The sequence below is a fragment of the Nelumbo lutea genome, chromosome 4, assembly GCF_056320005.1.
Source record: "Nelumbo lutea isolate HS-2025 chromosome 4, American lotus-T2T, whole genome shotgun sequence".
NCBI lineage: Eukaryota > Viridiplantae > Streptophyta > Magnoliopsida > Proteales > Nelumbonaceae > Nelumbo > Nelumbo lutea.
This window is the reverse complement of record NC_142687.1, coordinates 42,468,608-42,487,706: the sequence shown is the minus strand read 5'-3', so window position 1 is coordinate 42,487,706 and position 19,099 is coordinate 42,468,608. Positions and strand designations below refer to the sequence as shown.

Here is a 19,099-nt window from a genome sequence, read left to right as displayed (position 1 = left end):
GATTTTATGGGTAGGGTACATACCCTGAACGCACTACTCAACAAAACTTCTTTTGATGGTGTGCTCATCGAAGACAGAGTGATTAAGTTTTTAGAATCTCATGACGCAGGCCAGGAGATCTTCTCTCTGGTCCTTGCTCTACGTTCCGTATATCGTCCATTATCAATTTCCTTTCTAAGATGAATCGTTTTGACAAGAACTTCTTGGCTAATTCGCCCCATGAATCAATGCTCCCAGGGGTGAGACTTACGAACCATGTGTACGCTGGGCTGGTCAACGACTTCGAAAACTCTTGCACTTTGAGGTCCCCATCGAGAGGGAAGGAGCCAAGGATGTCCTCGAACTTGCTGATGTACTCTTACAGGCTACATCTCTGTATGTCGTATTGAGGCCATTGTTGGGGAGGGGTGTACCCGATAGGGTAGGGCTTGTATAGGATGCGATCGAAGTAGGGCTTTTGCAAGACGGCTGAATCTTGGACCCAGTTGCAGCTTTCGACTACCATCCCCTAGACATATTCCCTCAGCTCGCCCCGACTGAAAGAGGTCTTCGTTATTGGGTCGATGTGGGGGAAGGTGTGAAATTGGTGGGTGGTGTGGTAACCTACTTGAGTTGGGGTCGGGTTGGCCCTGTTGGGCTGTTCTAGGACAGTGGGTGTAGGGTTAGAGGTGTGACAACTGGGGTTGGGGTTGGAATTTGGGACGCCGGGGATAGTAGCAACCAGGGGTCTGTTCGGCTTGAGCTGAATGGTTGAGCAGGATCTGGAGAGTGTTCCTTGTCTCCTCCTGGCTCTCTTTGAGTTTTCTGAACCGTTCTTCGAAGAGAACCTCAAACCGATGGACCTTGTTCGACAAGATCTCAATATCAGCTTAGATAGGCGTTTGCATTTTGGGCCAGTTTTCAGCTCCAAGGTTAGCGTTTTCTTGAGTGTTGCTATGCTCCTCTAGGATGGTGGTGAGGTTGATTCTTCTTGAGGCCATTCTCTGTGATCAAAGATGAACCAGAGATTCTACTATAGGCGGCGGAAGGTTGGGGTAGAGAGTGGTCTCTTTGAAAGACAGAGAAGGGTCTCGTGAACAGAAGGGAGGATCCTCTTAGGTCGAGGATGCGGGAAAGATAAGGGAAAACTCGGGATGTACTTTGGGAATGCTAGGTGACAGATGGCTTGGGATCAGATGAGTTCTAATGTGAGGAGAATCTCTATTTATGGAGGAGGTCCCAAGATCCTAAAAAAGGTAGGAGATGAAGATATTCGCTCCATATCAAGGAAGGGAGTATTTGATTCGCTGTCAATTATTGGATGCACTACTAGGGTATCGCCATGTGTCTCATGAGGATCTTCTCAAGGATTGGCTTTCCTTATCCTTGAAATCCCTCATTACTCACGTGTGCTACTACCTTTTTGCATGTCATAACTAGTCCTATGTGGCAACAGTGACGTCATCGTTCGACGGTCGGTACTTCGTCAATTCCACGTGGCGGCTCTCGCAAAGTCCTTTGCTGTCAGTGGGTTCACATGTGTCCGAGCAAATATGGGCCTCGCCAACCCGTCATCAAGAGCGAGTTCGCAGGTTGTGAGTTCATCGCACGTCGTAGCGAGTGTGGCAACATCGCACACTTAGGTGTGCTTGGGTCTCTTGGAAGGGTCTTTCTAAGGTTTATTTAGGTTCGGGTGTTGATTGGACTTGGTAGACCGTGGGTTTATCGTGGTTTTGTTTAATGCGTTGTGGGTTTATCACAAAGGTGGCGATGTGCCGCAAGTTTATCGCAGCGTGAGGGTTGATTGCAAACTACTCATAAGTGCTTCTGTGGTGCTACTCTTGGTGTCTGAGTGTTCTTTGAAGGTTTGGGTGAACTGTACATACTTACATAGGGTAAATATGAGATGCAAAGCATGGGATAACTCTTCATCCCATACAACAAGGTAGTGTGGTTTAATCCACAAGATAAACCCGTGGACAAGAAATTGGCTCGTGGTGTGATCCACACCATGAACCAGCCGAATGTCCTAAACCCAAAATGCAATATTTTGTGGCTGTTCCATGAAACTGAACACCACCCTTGTCGAGGAGTTGATGTTTTCTTTTTCTTTTTTGCCCAGATCTAGTAATGCAGCAGTCCACCTATTGGCTTCTACGGTCTCTGTCCCATGAATGGATAGAGACCTGCCCTTAGTGGTTGGAGGATGTGTTGGCAGCGGATTGTCTTCCTTTTGTTTAGGTTTCTTTTTGTTGCTTTCTTTTTAAAAGTGCAAATACATCATATGTGCAATGCATTGCCATTACCCAATGTTAGTCCAAGCTATCTGGGGTCTTGGGACGGGTAGACCAAGTGCAGTCCTAACCTTTGAAACTTTTTCACAGAACATGCCCACCCTCATATCTTTCCATCTTCTCAAGTTACACAAGTTTCAAAAGAAAGGGCAAAAATATGCCACTTACAAGGACTACAGAGTAAAGCCCTATCTTCTAAGTACTAACAAATGAAATGTATCTAAGAAGTATTAGCTTATTCCAAAAGAAATACAACGTCAGTTTTATAATTATATAAACACATGAAAGGGAAGTAGAATAGAAATAATTACAGATTTCACCATAAAAATCTTACAGCTGCAGAACCATATTTACATTACATGTCTTCATACAAGAAGTTGCATGTATTGGAAATTGCATTGTACCATCTTGTTGGAAAACCCCTTATGAAGCCTTCTTGCATTTGTACTTAGCAGCACATAAGACATAAACCAGCAAGTTCAAGAAGCTGAGGCCAGCTATGAGCAAGAAGAAGTAATCAAGATGCCCCTCATTCAAGTTATCAGGTATCCATCCAGGATTTCCATCTTTAGTTGTTACTGTTGTCACAACTGTAAGAATAAAAGAGCTTAGGTAATTACCTAATGCTGTTGTAAGGAGGGACAAGGCACTACATAGACTCCTCATTGCATCTGGAGATTGATCATAGAAGAACTCGAGCTGCCCGATGAAGGTAAATATTTCTGAAGCCCCCACTAAGACATACTGGGGTATCTGCCAGAAAATACTGATAGGCACTGCTACGTTTTGGTCCACCAGATCAAGTTCCTTTGCCAGTTGCAACCGCTTCATCTCTACTAATGCAGCAACTATCATGGACAGTATTGATATGAAGAGGCCTATACCCATCCTCTGCAACTCCGAGAAGCCTCTCTCCTTACCAGTGAACTTTCTTGCAATTGGGACAAGGATTTTGTCATAGATTGGGACCCAAACAATGACACTGATTACATCAAAAGTTGATAGAGATGCTGGAGGAATGGTGAAAGAACCAATGGATGTATCCATAACCATTCCCTGTTCCACAAACATGGTAGACATCTGTGCATAGACAGCGGAAAAAACTATACCAGTAGCCCAGATAGGAAACATGCGGATTAGTATCTTCAGTTCCTCTACCTGGGTCACAGTACAGAGCTTCCACCGATTGGAAAAGTCATCACTTTCAGATTCATGATCAGTGACCACAGAAGCTTTATCAAGACACCTGGACAGAAAGTAAAGTGTGATGATTTCTAGCTAGTTAGTCTATTAATCTAAGATTACAGAGCATCCATAAATGTTTACCACATTCAACATACAACATTAATTAAGAAAAACAAAGAAAAATATATATTTCAACATACAATACATATATGCATAAAAACGATATACATACATGTACATAGACCTGTTCATGGGTCGAGCTCGGGTTTGGCTTTTGCCAAATTTTGAATGGGGCCCGGCCTGAAGCCCAAGCCCGACACAGTGTAAGTCAGGCCTGAAGCCCAGCCCGTGAACAGGTCTACATGTACATATATGTTTATGTATAGTGGAATTATAGAACAAGTCATTTAATTATTTGTTACTTCTCTAATTCTTGCAGCTATGACACATGTATTATATACAATGTAAAATAATGCTTATTAACAGTAAGGGAATACGAGTTAAAGACCATAAAAGAATATATAGAAGTGCTTTACTTGTATATCATTTTCTTCTCAAAATCTAGCACCATAAAAGGAACAAGATGTAATTAACTAAAAATGCTCACTTTTCTTTTGAATTTGTGTTACTTTGATATTGCTTAATTTCTTATAAGAGGTACTTCTACATTGTTAGCATAGCAGAACACATACTACAGGAAGAAGTATAAATTCTTTTTTTTTAGAGGTCATGGATGGCCATATATGTTTGATTAAAATCAAATAAAATTTAGAGAATACTAGGTATCCTTGTTACAAAATCCTAATTAAACTAATGCTATCTTACCAAGAAAAGGAAACAGAAAAATCAGATGCACTGCAATCAAGTTAATAAGCCATTGTATTGGAGGTAGAATAGAATCTAATTGGTTTTCTCAAATCCAAGGATATGTTAGAATTCAAGAAAGAAGATGAATAGGAAATATACTTGAGTTCGTTGCTATGCTCCAGTTTCCGACTCCCTGCAATAGCAGAGGTTTTGTCAGGCAGTTCATATAAAAGAGAACTATCATGGGGGACCTTCACATTCCATTTCCGGAGAGAGGCAACCACAACCTGGCACATTCTTGTAATGGGGCTTCCACCTGGTTTCTGGAATCTATAAAGGGGCGTGCCTGAGAAAAAACTTATGATGGCAAGACCCATGAACAGTGTAGGTATGCCAAATCCTAGGCCCCACCCAGCATTATCTTGAATCCAAACAAGAAAACTACTTGATACGAAAGCCCCGATGTTGATAGAAAAGTAAAACCAATTGAAGAAAGACCCCTTCTTAACTCTCTCCTTTGTATCAGTATCATCAAATTGATCTGCCCCAAAGGATGAGACACAAGGTTTTATCCCTCCAGTCCCCAGTGCAATCAGATACAGACCAAAAAAGAATACAGCATACTGAGCTGGAGTTGCAGCTGGGCAAATGGACCCCACACAAGCAGGAGGCTTGAAGACAGGAACTGAAGCTGACAGAGTCAAAGTACCCATTCCCTATGCATGTGTAGAAAATATTTACATCTGATCAGTTGTGAAAGAGAAGAAGAGGATAATAAATTACATAAAGTAGTGACTAGAACAGATTAAGAGATGCAAGAATGACTGAGGTATATCATTCTCTAGAAAGTCTTTATTCCACCATCATCAAACATGGTCCATCCACAAAATGAGTGAATGACACTAATTGAGCAGAGAGGACCTAAAAAAACAAGGAAATTTCTAGCAGCAGAATAGAATACTATTGTACTAACTCTTAACTTGATTCTTTTCAGCCATCCATGCTTTACTTCTAAATGGACAGGTATAACTCATATGGGCAATTAAGATTTTGCTTTTACTTTTTCTTTCTTTTCTTTTTTTTTTTTTTTGTATGTATTGCCTTCAAAAAAAGGGGCAAGGGGCAAGAGGTCTCAGATAATTCATTAGGGGGCAATGCCCATTCAGGAGTCAGGACCATAAATATGAGGTTCATCACATATTCTCTGAAAGCTATCAACATCATATACCAGTAAACAATTCAATTAAACTAAAAGAAAAAGCATTCAAATGTATATTTACAATGAAGTATATTGTGGAGAAAACTGCAATAGTCCAGTATCTTCCCCAATATGCATCTGCCAAAACTGCTCCAATGAGGGGTGCAAGGTAGCAAGTTCCTTGCCAGGTGGTAACATTTCTTGCAGCAGAAGCATTTCCTTCATGTAGTTTGTTGGTGAGATAAGTAACAAGGTTGGTTGCAATTCCATAGTAAGCCAAGCGCTCACAGCATTCAGTACCTGTATTTTATTTGCAAATGTTAGAAGAAAATGGAATTTAGCACATAGGCAACAGCAATTTGGACAATGCAGAGAATTTAGTGTACCTAGAATAAAAGGACATGCTCTCCAGTTTCCTGTATTGTGCTTAAGTATTGGATTTCCATTAATGTCAACCGATCCATCTCCAGTGTATGATCCTCTAATTACATTCTAATGTAACAGAAAACGTCACATATAGGTCCAGAGCAAGGTTTATAAGATAAATAAAAGAATAACTGTGATTTATAGAAAAAAAGTGGACAGGAGAGATATAATTGACATTGATTCTGTTGTAAATAGCATCAGAGACATTGATTCTTGTTTGAGCTATGGGGCTTTGTAGTGTAGTTTGTTCACATTTCAAACTTTGGTGTGCATATGTAAGAGCATGACAAAACCTACTCTCTACAGGAAAAATTATGGGGTTGACTGCATTGCAGAAGTCTGCAAAGTTATCATTGTAGGAAAAATTATGGGTTTCATCATGGATAATTTCCTCAAAGGCAGCAGTATGTGCAGCATGCAGGATGGACCTGAAAAATAAGAAAAAAATAATAGAATAACCTAGGAATTAGCACCTAGGCTTCCCTAGGAATTAGCATCTGGACAAGCTATTAGGATTCAAAACCTAATAGTTAGCACCATCAAGAAAACTTGGCCTCAACACCAAACAGAACAAAGCCAAAGGCAAATGTTATGTTAGTTCTCAAATTCCTCCTTGAAAACAAAAATATGAAACTTACATAGACTTATTTCCCTAACCTAATGATTCCTAATCACTTTCGAACTCATATCAATCGCTAGATCAACTTCAACTGTCTAAAATTCTTTAGAACTCTTCTATTTATTGGCTTGATTAATTACAAGTATGACATATTTTCTATTAACGCAACAACTTCTGAAACAAATACTTACCAAAATAAATCATAGAAGGTTAAAACTACTAGAACTTTAACTCGAAACAATTGGAGAGAGAGAGAAATCACATCATAGATTCATTGTCTGTCCATAAATTGGGCATCACTTGATCACTTTATGCCCAATTCATGAGATTTTGGACTTGTTTGATTGACATTTAAATGACCTTTCTAATAATACCAAAATCAAGACAGTTGAACAAGTTTTGATACTTCGAATTCTGGATGCAAATACAGTGATTAATTAAAAATATGCCTCCCAAGTTTCAACTTGAAGCTCAAGTAATTCCGTTATAGTTTTGAATTTGAGATCCTTTGCTTTCCTTATCATGTAGTCTTGGAAATCCTAGCACCTCAGACATATGACGTATATGCCATATCATTAGGGTCTTGACCATTTATTATTGGCTCTATCGGTAATGACAACCCAATTCAGGCTAAACTACTTTACATAATACAAGGACTGAAATTGGATATCGTGTTTGGTTCAGGTATGTTAGATTGGATATTAAAGGGCAGTCTCAAGTTGTAATTGAGTAGATGAGAAAAGAAAGTTCCATACGCTGGTTATATATTTACCAATAATAGAGAAATGTGATCATTGGCAGCCATCATGAACACCTTGTTTAGATGGATACTAGTGAAGGAACTAACAAGGAAGAATTGTGACAAAACCTGCCCTGGTGGGTTAGATTTTATTTCCTTTGTGATATGAGCTACTCCTACATCCTCTGTGATATGATTGTTTCTGATTCTGTCCCTTCAGTCTTGTCACTCATCCATCTCAACTACATTCATTTTCTAACTACATTCATTTTCTAAACATGCTGCTTCTTGATTATCCAACACTTTGTCCCATATAGTAATGCCAATCTTATGATTATCTTATAAAAATTTTCTTGTAGCCTAATTGGTATGGGTCACACAGCTTACCATATGAACTTCTCCACTTAAACATCCTGCCCTCATTAGGTCTACAAATGGATCAGATTGAATCAGATATACTTAGATCCAGATTTGATTTGTAATATTCAGATTCAAATTGAATCTTGTCCATTGGATTTATATGTATGTATAAATATATGGATTCATATTCAATCCAATTATAAATGGGTTGAATTCAAACCACTCCTAATCAGATCAAGTTTGAATTCAGATTTGGACAAACAGATACCATTTGTAGCCCCAGCTCTAATTTTATGTACGAAACCCTCTTTAATTTCTCCCTTGTCATGAATGATCAATCCAAGGTATCGGAAGTGATAACTTTGGGAAAACTCTTGATCATCCATCTAAATTGCACCACCATTGTTACTAATACTTTTACTAGAATTGCAACGTATATTTTGTCTTAGCCTAGCTTATTTTGAAACCTTTTTCTATATTCTACTTTGCATTCAGCTCATCTTTAGTCCTATCAATGAATACTTTGTCATCAAACAAACAACACAAAACATGAGACCACGTCTCCTTTAAATGCCCAGTTAGTTTATCCATAAACAATGTGAAAAAAATATGGTCTAAGTGCTGGCACTTGGTATTTCTATTGTGTCTCCCCTTCCTGAGTTCTCATATTGATTATTGCTCCTTAATACATATCCTTAATGATGTCAATATGCCCAACTTTTTTTTTGATAAGTGATGTCAAACATGCCTAATTAAAACCCCTTTCTCTCCCAAAACACACCAAGCGACTTCACTAAGGACCTTATCATATCTTTCTTCAAAATTAACAAATACCAAGTGGAGATTTCTCCTGTGTTCCCCACTTCTTATCAATCAGAATAGCTTCGGTACTTGATTTCCCCAACATGAATCCAAATCGATTTTCAGATATGTTGATTTCATCTATTAATAATCATTGCTCAGTCACCCTTTCCCAACTTAATGAATTTGGGAAGTAAATTAAACTATCAAACCATCTGGTAAATTCATGTTAGCAAGGTGATTAATCAAGTGAGTACAAATCCTCATGAGAACCAAAAAATGTAAAATAAAAAAAATAAAAAAAAAACTTCATAAATTAGAATTGGACTAGCGGGGAAACAGAACGACATCGATCTAATCATAACATGACAAAACCTTTCTAGGTCAGCCAAAAGACGATCTTTATAATCGCTGGCAAAACAACCCCTTCCTTTTCCCTTCATATCAGCTGATATAGCAACCGATCCAAATAAACCAACAATCGAAGTAAATTAACAGCTCAAATTTCCATTTTCAACAATAAATAAATAAACACCAAACAGAAAAAAAATGAAGTTAAAAAATTCCGAGTAGAGATAGTTAAAGATATGAATTCAACAAACAATAAAACCAGCAAAACAGAAAGAGAGAAGTTCAAAGATGCAATTGCGCTAACCTCCTTCAGAAGCCCATCTTCCAAGAGCAAGCTATCCTCCCCTTGGGAACCCATGTCTCAGAACGAACGAAGATCACAAGATTCTTCTTCTAATCAAGATTCAACTACAATTCAGCCCAACCCACCGCAAAATAAACAAATATACTAGATGGGGGTTAGATAGGACGGGCACTATTTCCCAGATGAAAAAGAATCAATGGATGCTGAGGTAAGAAGTCAATAATTACCCGTATGAAGAAGGGTAGGCGTTTGTTGTTTTCTCATCAACTACAGAGGAAATCGACCGCTACTCGAACCAGTAAGAACTAAGGAAATGGAAACTTACACGCCATCCTCTTTGACACGCTGTACACAAAGAGTAGGGATACGGAGTAGGCAATCTTTATGATACCGAAAAGGTATCATAAGTTCATAACTGAACAACTTCAACCAATCAAAAACCCACATGAACCTGGACGGAATGGTTGCAGGTATGATACCTTTTCCGTTATCGGACTACGAACAGTAATTCTGCTTTGGTAAAACAGTGAGCTCGAATGTCCTGGCTTTAGGAGATCAGTAGTATTCAGAACCCACTTGACTAATGGACGGTTCCACCAAGAGATGAAGAGAGATTCCGATTTGATCAGTAGCTTTCGACCTTTTGTCCACCGTCCAAAATCCTAGCGGCATGGGATCACTTTTGGCCCAAGTAAGCTGCTAGGTGGGTCCATCCAATGGGATGGTTCAGAGTTTAGACAATGGGAGCATGGGGAGGGCGCCTGTTCAGAATTTAGTAAATTACAATGCTATCACAAGGTCGAAGATACAAGCTGGGCAGGGCTAGATTTTTTTTGGTAATTAAATGGAATCCAGCTTAGACCATACATGTTATAGCCCGTTTGGGAGGGCTTTTAAGTTGATTGAGCTCCGTTGACTGAGGGAAGAAACTATCAAAGCTAGTTTCACCGTAAAGTTGAGTTCTCAGATCAACTTTTGCCAACCTTCCGTGGGGTTCTACCTTGCAACACCAGAAGCGCTCAGGAAAAGCGCTTCCAAACAGGCACTAAATTTGGGCCCGTTTAGCTGACGCTTTGGTTGAATTGGACAGAGCTGCTTTGACTTTAAGACAAGGATTAAAATCTCGTAACTTATCGGCTCTTATTGGCTGATATTTATTGTATAGGAGCCTGGTATTAGAGATTAGTCATTTCAAACAGTTGGACCACTGACCTATTTGACCGAACCATTAGGTCTACGATTCACATTGTATTGAAAGGCTATAACTTCGTAATTAGTTGTCTGCTGTATCTGGAAGTACGTCGTTAAATATTTCAGAACATCAGTTTAAACATTTATAATTTTATTCTGATTTTCAAACAACTACTAACATAATAAATGGATAAGAACGGATCGTATCCACAGGGAAGCGAGGGAAAAATTAATATTTTTTTATATCCGGACAAGAGAACACAAATGGGAGTTGTAGAAATATAAAATTAATTAATTAAAAAAATAGAATTCATGAAAACCAAATTTGAATAGTACTGATAATAATAAGTGCATAAAAATAAATAAATAACAAAAACAAATAAATAAAAGAAACAAAATAAAAATGTCAGAGAATCCGATAAGAGGTAGTAGTTTCCAGATCTCTCCTTCCACCCTCGAACTTCTCGAGCTAGGCCTTCCGTCTTACCTGGCCAAATTTTAGGTCTGCAGAAAAAAAATAAAACACAAATTAAATCTAATAAAAATAAATTTGCAAGAGGGAAAAATTAAACTGGAAATTAAAGAACATAAAGTAATTCTAAAATTGAAGAAAATATGGTTGGCATTCAAATCCAAAAGTGGCAGTAGTGGTGTTGGCGAAATGCAAGTAGGAACCTCTCCTCTTGCCTGGGGGTCCTCCTCTTCCTCTACCCTTGAACTTCTCAAGATCAGCCTTTCTTCTTACCTAGGTGAATTGACTCCAAGGCCCCTAAGGTCCTTTTATAGAGAAATGTGGATATAACTGAAATTAGAGAGAAAGATGGGGGGCGGCAGTTGGAATTTAGCAAAGTTAGAGACGCCCTAGGGTTTCTAATGGATGGCTAAGATGATTTTGGGGGTGATCCTATGGCTGAAAATAAAAGGAGAGGGCGCCCAATATTATGTAGGGCTGAGATTTAGGCACCTAAAAATGGAGGGTGTAGATTAGAACATCTAGGGTTGAAGGGTTAAGATTAAAAGAATAGGTGGTGCCTTACATTGAATGGTTAGGATATAAGATGGAGGGAGTGGGTGAGATTTGGAGGTGAGGGGCTGAATGTTGAAGATTAGCAGAATAGGTGGCGCCCTAGGGTTTAAAAGCTATAAAGGAGAGCCCTAAAATGAGTGGTTGAGATTAAAAGAGATGGAGGGTGGAGATTAAACACCTAGGGGCGGCTAGGGTTTGCTAAGAGTGAAAATATTAGGTTAAAAAGGCTCCCTGGGGTTTGTTAGGGAGAGGGGAGCATAGTAATACAATAGGATGGGCGCCAAATGGGTTTAGCAGATAAGAGGCGTCCTCCTGTTCTCAATTCTTTACAAAAATACCCCCTCTCTCAGCTGGTCTTCACCCCAGCTTCCCAAAAACTGCACTTCAACCTAGAAAACTTTCTAATTTTCTACATAATTTGCATAGAGACCCTTTGATGTCACATAATTTATTTTAATTGAGAAAATGACACATTTTGACTTTTTTTAAGCAAAAAATACCCCTAAATCGATGCCCTTAAGGCATCAAAATGCAAAGTTATCATTGTCTGATTGGAGTATTTTAATTTTGGGTAACTTTTTGAGATTTACACAAAAAGTGCACCCATCGGTGCATTGGACGAGTGCACCCGCAAATGGTGTATCGACACGTCGACCAAGTTAATGTTAACATGCATTTAAGCGTTAACGTGGTCTGATCCGACTCACACGGAAACGAACTAGTCGAGTACCCAAGCAAAAAGCCACTTTTTCTAGTCTTTCTTCGATTCTTCTTCTATTTCTCTCTACCAAACCCTACCCATACAACAAACATTTGTCCATCGGTGGCAATAGAGCTCCAGCGGCAATGTATCATTTTTCTCTTCTTCTTCAACTCTCTATTCTTCTTCTTCTTCTTCTTCTTCTTCTTCTTCTTCTTCTTCTCCAGTGGTAGTTCCGATTTGAAGGACGAACAGGTATGGCCATTGCTTTCTCTTCCATGTTATTTTCTTTTATGTTGCTCAAATATGCATTAGGTAAAACTGAACCCAAATAGGCATATTACTTCTCCAAGCTGAAATGGCTGAATTGAAAAGCTTATTATTTACAAAATGGTTCTTTCACAAGTTTCAAATGGATTGAACTAAACTAGTAGTCCCTTAAAGGGATTTTTGCAACATTCGGCCCCGTGCACACAATTTCAAATATCATCAAACCCTCTAAATGTGTTGACATGTGATGCATGATTCTAAAGACTTCAAAGTTGTTTATTAGAATTAGCTATGTAATTTCATTGGAATGTTTCAGGTGCTTTATGACCCAATCAACTTTAGTTTGTGAGGGTTAGCCTTGGGGTTCACATGCCAAATTACAAGTTTCAATTTTGATTCTTGGTTTCAGATAGAGATAGAAGAAAAGAGAAGAAAAGGTAAGAGAGAAGACAAGATGTGTCTCTAATAAAGCAAAAATCAGCCCATCAAATGAACTGATTCACTTGAATAAAAGAACAAGAGAGGGTATAAAGAACTACCTTCATAGAGTAGCTGACAAATATACTTAATATCAAATGACACAAATACCTTTCTGTATGTTTGAGAATTTGTAGGACTAGGATTAATCTATATGTCTCTATGTGTATGATTTTCTTTAAATAAAAAATCATATATAAATAAGAGAATTTATAGTCATAGGATTTATTTTTATGTCTCTATATGTCTCTATTTGGTAAGGAAAAATTCTGCCGATTTTTGTTTATATCCAAGGATGTTCTTACAACTTTATGCAAATTCCCCATTTTTTTTTCTACCAACAAGAATATGCTACACTCAATAGTTCTTTAGATCTTCAACAATCCTTAAGCTTGTGACATTTTAGACTTGAAGAATCCCTAAGTATTATCATACATTTGGATTATAATTCTTTTTACACTATTGTGCAAAGGTATGAGTTTTCAATCCGCATGTGATCATTCATCGTATAAGGACTTGAAATATAGTCCAATGTTTTGTGATTGTGGAAGGAGCTACATAATTCGAGTATCAAAAACACCTCAAAATCGGTACAAATTGTTTTACACTTATTCCGGAAAAGTCGTTGGTGAAATAACACATTTTCATGTTCTATGTATGTTAATAATGACAATTGAAAGATTTGATGACTAGTATGTTGTGTCTATGTAGGCAAACAAATCATATGGTAAGCATTGTGATTATATTGTGTGGGCAATTCCCAAAGGGTTTGATGATGATGACATTTCAAACATGCATAATCAAGATCTAAAATGCTGAATTGATGAGCTTGACAAGTTAGTGGCTAATATGGATAGTCGCCTGAAGATACTGAAATCATTGTTATCTTCCCACCAAATACATACTAAAGGGATGAAGACGACACTTTTTTTAATTATTATTTTTATGATTAGTTTTATTTTAGTATATATGCATAAGAATTAATCCCAATATAACCTCCAACCCCCAACTCATGAACCATTAATGACCTATGTGAAACAATTTTTAGTTTTTGATTTGGAGCACTAATGTGGATTGATACCAGCAAAATATTTAGTTGTTTATACTAATGTTCTTTACACCATAGGACCAGCAAAATATTTAGTTGTTTGCACCAGCAAAATATTTAGTCCTTAATCAATTCAGGACTGGGACCACCCTGCCCCAACCCTTACCAGTTCCCATCTTCACAAGTTATCTATTCTCTGTTGCTCGTTCCATCACATATAGCAAGCCCTCCAGCCTATAATAGTCTTTTTTCACTTAGAATTTGTGGATCAATTCACTTCATGTCGTACACACTTTCTTAAACTTGGACTAAGATTTCTGTTAAGGCCAGTTCTCAGTATATGTTGAGGTTGGGTTCAGAGGACCAAGCAAAGAACTAAGCAAGCTCCCAGGGTCCAGCTCGGCCACAAATTGTGACAAACACCAAAAGAACCAGTCATATAAATATTTGGAGCCCAAAGTTAGCTTATGTGTGTATACCAAAACGATAATGATTATAACCCAATGCACTATTACCATGGGGTAGTGTGGATAAAAATGGCTTTACTTCCTAATGGCACTTGAACCGATAATGTCATCTACTCTTGCAAAATTGAGTGCTCACCACTTACCTGCCCGATTGTTCGAGTAATGAAAGATAGTTGCATTACAAGAACTCCCAAAATGGTCTCTTTTCTCATTTCTTAACAGGAAAGGGCTTCTCTTTTTTTTAAGAGAAATTTTTTTCTTTCAAATACAACCGCAATGGAATCACATCAGCCTAAGTTCCATAAGAATTTACTATAAACCAACAAAAACGCACATTGATTGCACATTTCATTGTGACCCATATCCAGCTTTGACACCAACAAAAGCAAGCTGAATATAAGTTTACTGCGAGTGCAAAGTGAAAAACATTGGCATCCAAAGGTGGCATTGATAGGAAGTGTTAACAATAGTATCAACAGATCTAGAGCTATTCAAACTTTCAAATTCACTTGATATGTCAACTTGTCAAGACATTGACATCCAACATTCTCTTCTTGTTTCTTCACTACAAGAATAAGACATTTGTAATTATGAATGATGAACACACTAGCAGCTCACACTCCCTAAGAAAGCCCTGTTTCAACAAACATTCCAAATAAGAAATTAACATAAATGAATATTTCAAAGAAGAAATAAACTAAATCCATTTTGGACTTTGTTGCAAGACTAAGACCCAAAAACTTGTTTAAAACACCATAGTACCAAAGTTGGTCCAAGAAACACTGTCAACTGACTTGATGTTTGTGTTTTTATCATTATCGAGTAATTGTTGGTGTCTTAGGTTCATCATTTCTCTTGCTTCATAATTTTTAAGGATCAACACCAATGTTTTGAAATGTGGTAGCATGATGTGAGGCACTAGAGTCTTCTGATATATGAGGTGTAGGTGGTGAGATGTAAGACAGAGCAGTATAACCTTCTCACAAATTCTTCAAGATTTTTAGGAAGCTCTTGATACAAATTAGAGTTAAAACAAACATGGAAATATTAGAAATGATATTTAACTAGTTTTTAAGATGAGTTTCATAAAATTAGTCCTATCCAAAGAGATCACTTTTGAATGATATACATTTTGAGAAAGTTAATAGTTTATTGTACAATGTAGGTCAACTATAGATTTGGGTTAGAAGTCTTTTATGAATTTGGATTTCTCTTAGATCTTAAGTTATTGTTTTATTTGTTACAAATGGATGTTATTTAAACACCCTTTGGTGATTATTAATGTGTAAGCAACCATTTTTCAATAATTATTGCAGTGGTAAAATATTAGGCCCACAAGCATCAGTGCACAAGTTTAAGTCAGAGAACAATCACTTTATACAAAAATGCTGAAGGATAATTAAGTCCATATCCAATCTACCTTTATCAAGTTTAGATAGCTATGACCAAATAAGTTGGGTAATGGCCCTTTAGAGTTACTAAGTGGAGCTATATTCTTTTAATTCATATGGTTTGAAACCATAAATGCAATTAGTGATCCATAGATAGCTAGTGATGGAGATAGGAAGAGGGAATCTCAGTATAAATTCCAATAATGTATATATTTAAAAATAAATAAATGCCAAAATCTTTGAAAAAAATGAATCAAGTAACAATTTGTTTAAAAAAAAGTGCACTCACCAACATGGTTTTATTGCCTATCTTGAGATGTTGGTTGGTATCCTCCAACTAAATTTGTGCCAAAACACTAGTTTTGTGAATCTATAACATTTTCCTACAACAAATAAGAAAATGTTGAATAATTTGAAAAAAAATGCATTTTATCTTCATAACTTTTATATTTAACTCCATACATATCTGGCTTGTTTGTTCTTGAAATGTGCCTGAAGCATGTAGCAATCCTATCATGCAGATGGGGTTATGAGATGCAAATTGATTAAGATCTAGGGTATGTGCCAATCCAATGGTGTCAATATTCATTGCATATGGTTGACATGTTGTATCTAACTGAATCATGCTTGGACCAACACCATATGATTCCTACCATATGAGAAATGACATATACATAAATAAATAAACTATAACCAAAACAATATATTAGTAAAAATGGCTACATAATACATATGTGAGTTAGGTTAATATCGAAGTAAGATGTATTGAAGGCTGAATTTCAACTATCATAGTAGTTGGATTTTGTGGTTGGAATCGGGATTATTTTTTTTACTTTTCTTTTTATTCTCAAATGGCTATTTTATTCTGCCACCACCATGACTAGTCTTGCCACTCTTGGGCTTCTTTGCAAATCCTACCACTTTGTGTGTGAGGTCATGATTGTTCTACAATATGGATTCGGCCAGTGTCCCTTTCCTTTTGTGAATTAACAGCATCATCTAGCTAACAAGATCCTAGTTGACTGTCATATTGTAGATATGGAACCAAATCATCTTCGACATTAAGAGAATGACTAGTCTGTGCATTAGCTGAAACATCCACTTTTATTATTTTCTCAACTCCATTACAAATCTATTCAAACATCTTCAATGCAAAGTGGTAACATTTTTCATTTTTTGCAGTTGGATTGGATATGTCTCGTGAAATCCTCACCATTTCAATTGCCCTCATAATATATCAATTGTTAGGATCAAGATTAATTGCACAACCATGATAGTCTATTACAATCCCATCTTTTGCCTCTCTTGTCCATCATTTTAAGATGTATCGAGATGGAATATGCATTACCCTATTTTCATAAAGCACCTTCAGTGCATGACCACAAAGTAGCCTCGTGAATTCAAAATTTATACAACTACATGAAACTGATAAATCCAATGATCAAAATAATACAACATGCACCTTTTTTATCATACATGCTTATAGAAGTCTTGACCCCTTCATCAACCTTAATTTTGTTGTCTACAAAGTAAATCATAGAGTTGTGGTACTCTTTAAATTTTCTAAAAATTGTGGGGGTGTAAACCATAGCAGCTTGTTCAAGAATTAGTAACTATATGCTCAAATGGGGATTTTATGAATCATCTTGAAATTCATCTCTAATTCCTTTTGGCGTCTATCTCTCACAACCCTTTCAAAGTCTTCCAAGAATCGAGATATATTCAGTGATGATTTCAAATAACCCTTCAACAAACTATTCATGCTTTTACTCCTTTGAGTGCTCTTCATGTTACTAGCAAAGTAGTTTCTCCCATAAACTAATACCCACTTCTTTTTCACTTCAAATAACCCTTTTCAACTATGTATTTTCTTTCAAACCATATTGATAAAGCATTTCTTTCCACTCCTTTAGAAATTCATCATCTGCTTCATAGTCATATATCAAATTTGTGAAATCTTTCTCGAATGTCTTGGAAACACAAAATACATGAGACAAGTGTTTAATTCCACTCCGATAAATGTGCTAAATATAGAGGCGATGATTAACTTCCAAGAAAATATATTGAATGGCCTTTTCCATTGTTGCACATTGATTCGTTAAGATTGTTATTGGTTTTTTGCCATCCATTGCATTCAATAATGCTTTAAAAACCCACTTAAATGATTCAATAGTCTCATCGTATATTAATGCAACACCAAATATTACTGTTTGCCTATGGTGATTAATACCAAGAAATGGCGCAAATGGCCGATGATCCCAATTGGCTCTAAAGGTGGTATCAAAGAAAATTACATCACCAACAAAATTATAATCAGCTACCATTTTTGCATCAGCCCAAAAGACATTTGTAATCTAATCTGTAGAATCTAAGTTGTATGGAGTGGAATGATGAGGAGTTCTCCATCTGCAACTTTTCAAAAAATTTTAAAATGGCTCATGCACCTCCCATTTCCATATCTTTTTGCCTCTTTGCCCACAGATAATTGCAATAATCAGAATGAGTGAATCCCAGATTCTCAACACCTTCAACTTGATTGGCCATATACTCCATAGTGGCTTTTGGTGTTATCCCTGACTTGTCTACAAAAATATCCTTAGAAGTTTGGGCCACTGCCCTTCTCCTATTTAACCTTAACATGTATGTCTTGCTTGGAGTTACAACCTCGTGATTGTGTAGCTTCTCAAAATCGATAATGCTATATTGACTGCTTTCTTTCAATCCAACAAGCATATGTGCTTGGCATCCAATTCTTGTACTGTCACGATAGTATTTCACATTATCTCATGGTTTGAGATTGCGAAAATCTTGGAAAAACAACAAAATATCTTGTATTCTATTACCCCACTCCTTGTTTTACGTTCCTTGCCCTTCCAAGTGCTAAACCCCACTCTTCTAGCATATTCATTGTAAAAACAATAAGCATCATCAACGTTTTCAAACATCTTTCCCAACCTTAGTTCTTATATTGTTTTGTCTACCTCCTCAGCATTTACATCATCTAACACTAAATTACGTGTAGTATGGTAATCAATATCTAAAAGAATTTCATCTTCATTGCGAATCCTACTACAATCTTCAACTTGAGTACCCATTCCAAGAATTCTAAAAGGATGAGGAAAATTATATAAGATGGCATAATTAATCATTCACATCAGGTAAAAACAAATCTACAAAAACAAGAGAAAGTTGAGGAGCAAAATTATATAAGATGACAGAATTAATCATTCACATCAAGTAAAAACAAATATACAAAAACAAGAAAAAACTGTCTATGAAGGGTTGGTTAGTCCATTGTAAACTGACCAAATAGTTATTTTATATTTTAGCCTATTATGTTTGAATATTCTCTTTTCATTAATTAAATCTTTTGGATACCATTTTTTTTACTTTGAACTACATGTCTTTGCAACCAAAAGAAAATAGAAAACTAAGGCTCCAAATTATGCATCAACAACTGCTAAT

At 36.9% G+C, this 19,099-nt stretch overlaps 1 protein-coding gene and 1 pseudogene across 2 annotated transcripts; both read right to left on the bottom strand.

Moving 5' to 3' along the window:
• Positions 1-2,488: 2,488 nt before the first annotated feature.
• LOC148855435 (protein NRT1/ PTR FAMILY 8.3-like) lies at positions 2,489-9,726 on the bottom strand. 2 transcript variants are annotated; one of them, XM_088941907.1, is made up of 6 exons: positions 9,291-9,726; positions 9,064-9,152; positions 5,850-5,955; positions 5,546-5,763; positions 4,425-4,981; positions 2,489-3,519 (listed from the first exon to the last, which is right to left on the bottom strand). In XM_088941907.1, exons 2-6 carry the CDS (start codon positions 9,115-9,117, stop codon positions 2,697-2,699), a joined length of 1,758 nt encoding a protein of 585 aa, XP_088798033.1. In that variant the 5' UTR covers positions 9,118-9,152; positions 9,291-9,726; the 3' UTR covers positions 2,489-2,696. The 2 variants fall into 2 exon arrangements, with proteins under 2 accessions (XP_088798033.1, XP_088798032.1); XM_088941906.1 differs by lacking the exon at positions 9,291-9,726 and having other exon boundaries at positions 9,064-9,184.
• Positions 9,727-16,373: 6,647 nt separating this feature from the next.
• Positions 16,374-18,729, bottom strand: LOC148855434 (protein FAR1-RELATED SEQUENCE 5-like; annotated as a pseudogene).
• Between the last annotated feature and the right edge of the window lie 370 nt (positions 18,730-19,099).

Bases quoted from the DNA above. Each gene is read 5' to 3' on its own strand.
- LOC148855435 (XM_088941907.1), bottom strand. From the start codon at position 9,117: ATGGGTTCCCAAGGGGAGGATAGCTTGCTCTTGGAAGATGGGCTTCTG. The intron at 5,956-9,063 runs GTTAGCGCAATT...CTGTTACATTAG, and splicing joins AAGATGGGCTTCTGAAGGAG to AATGTAATTAGAGGATCATA. The intron at 5,764-5,849 runs GTACACTAAATT...AATAAAATACAG, and splicing joins AGCATGTCCTTTTATTCTAG to GTACTGAATGCTGTGAGCGC.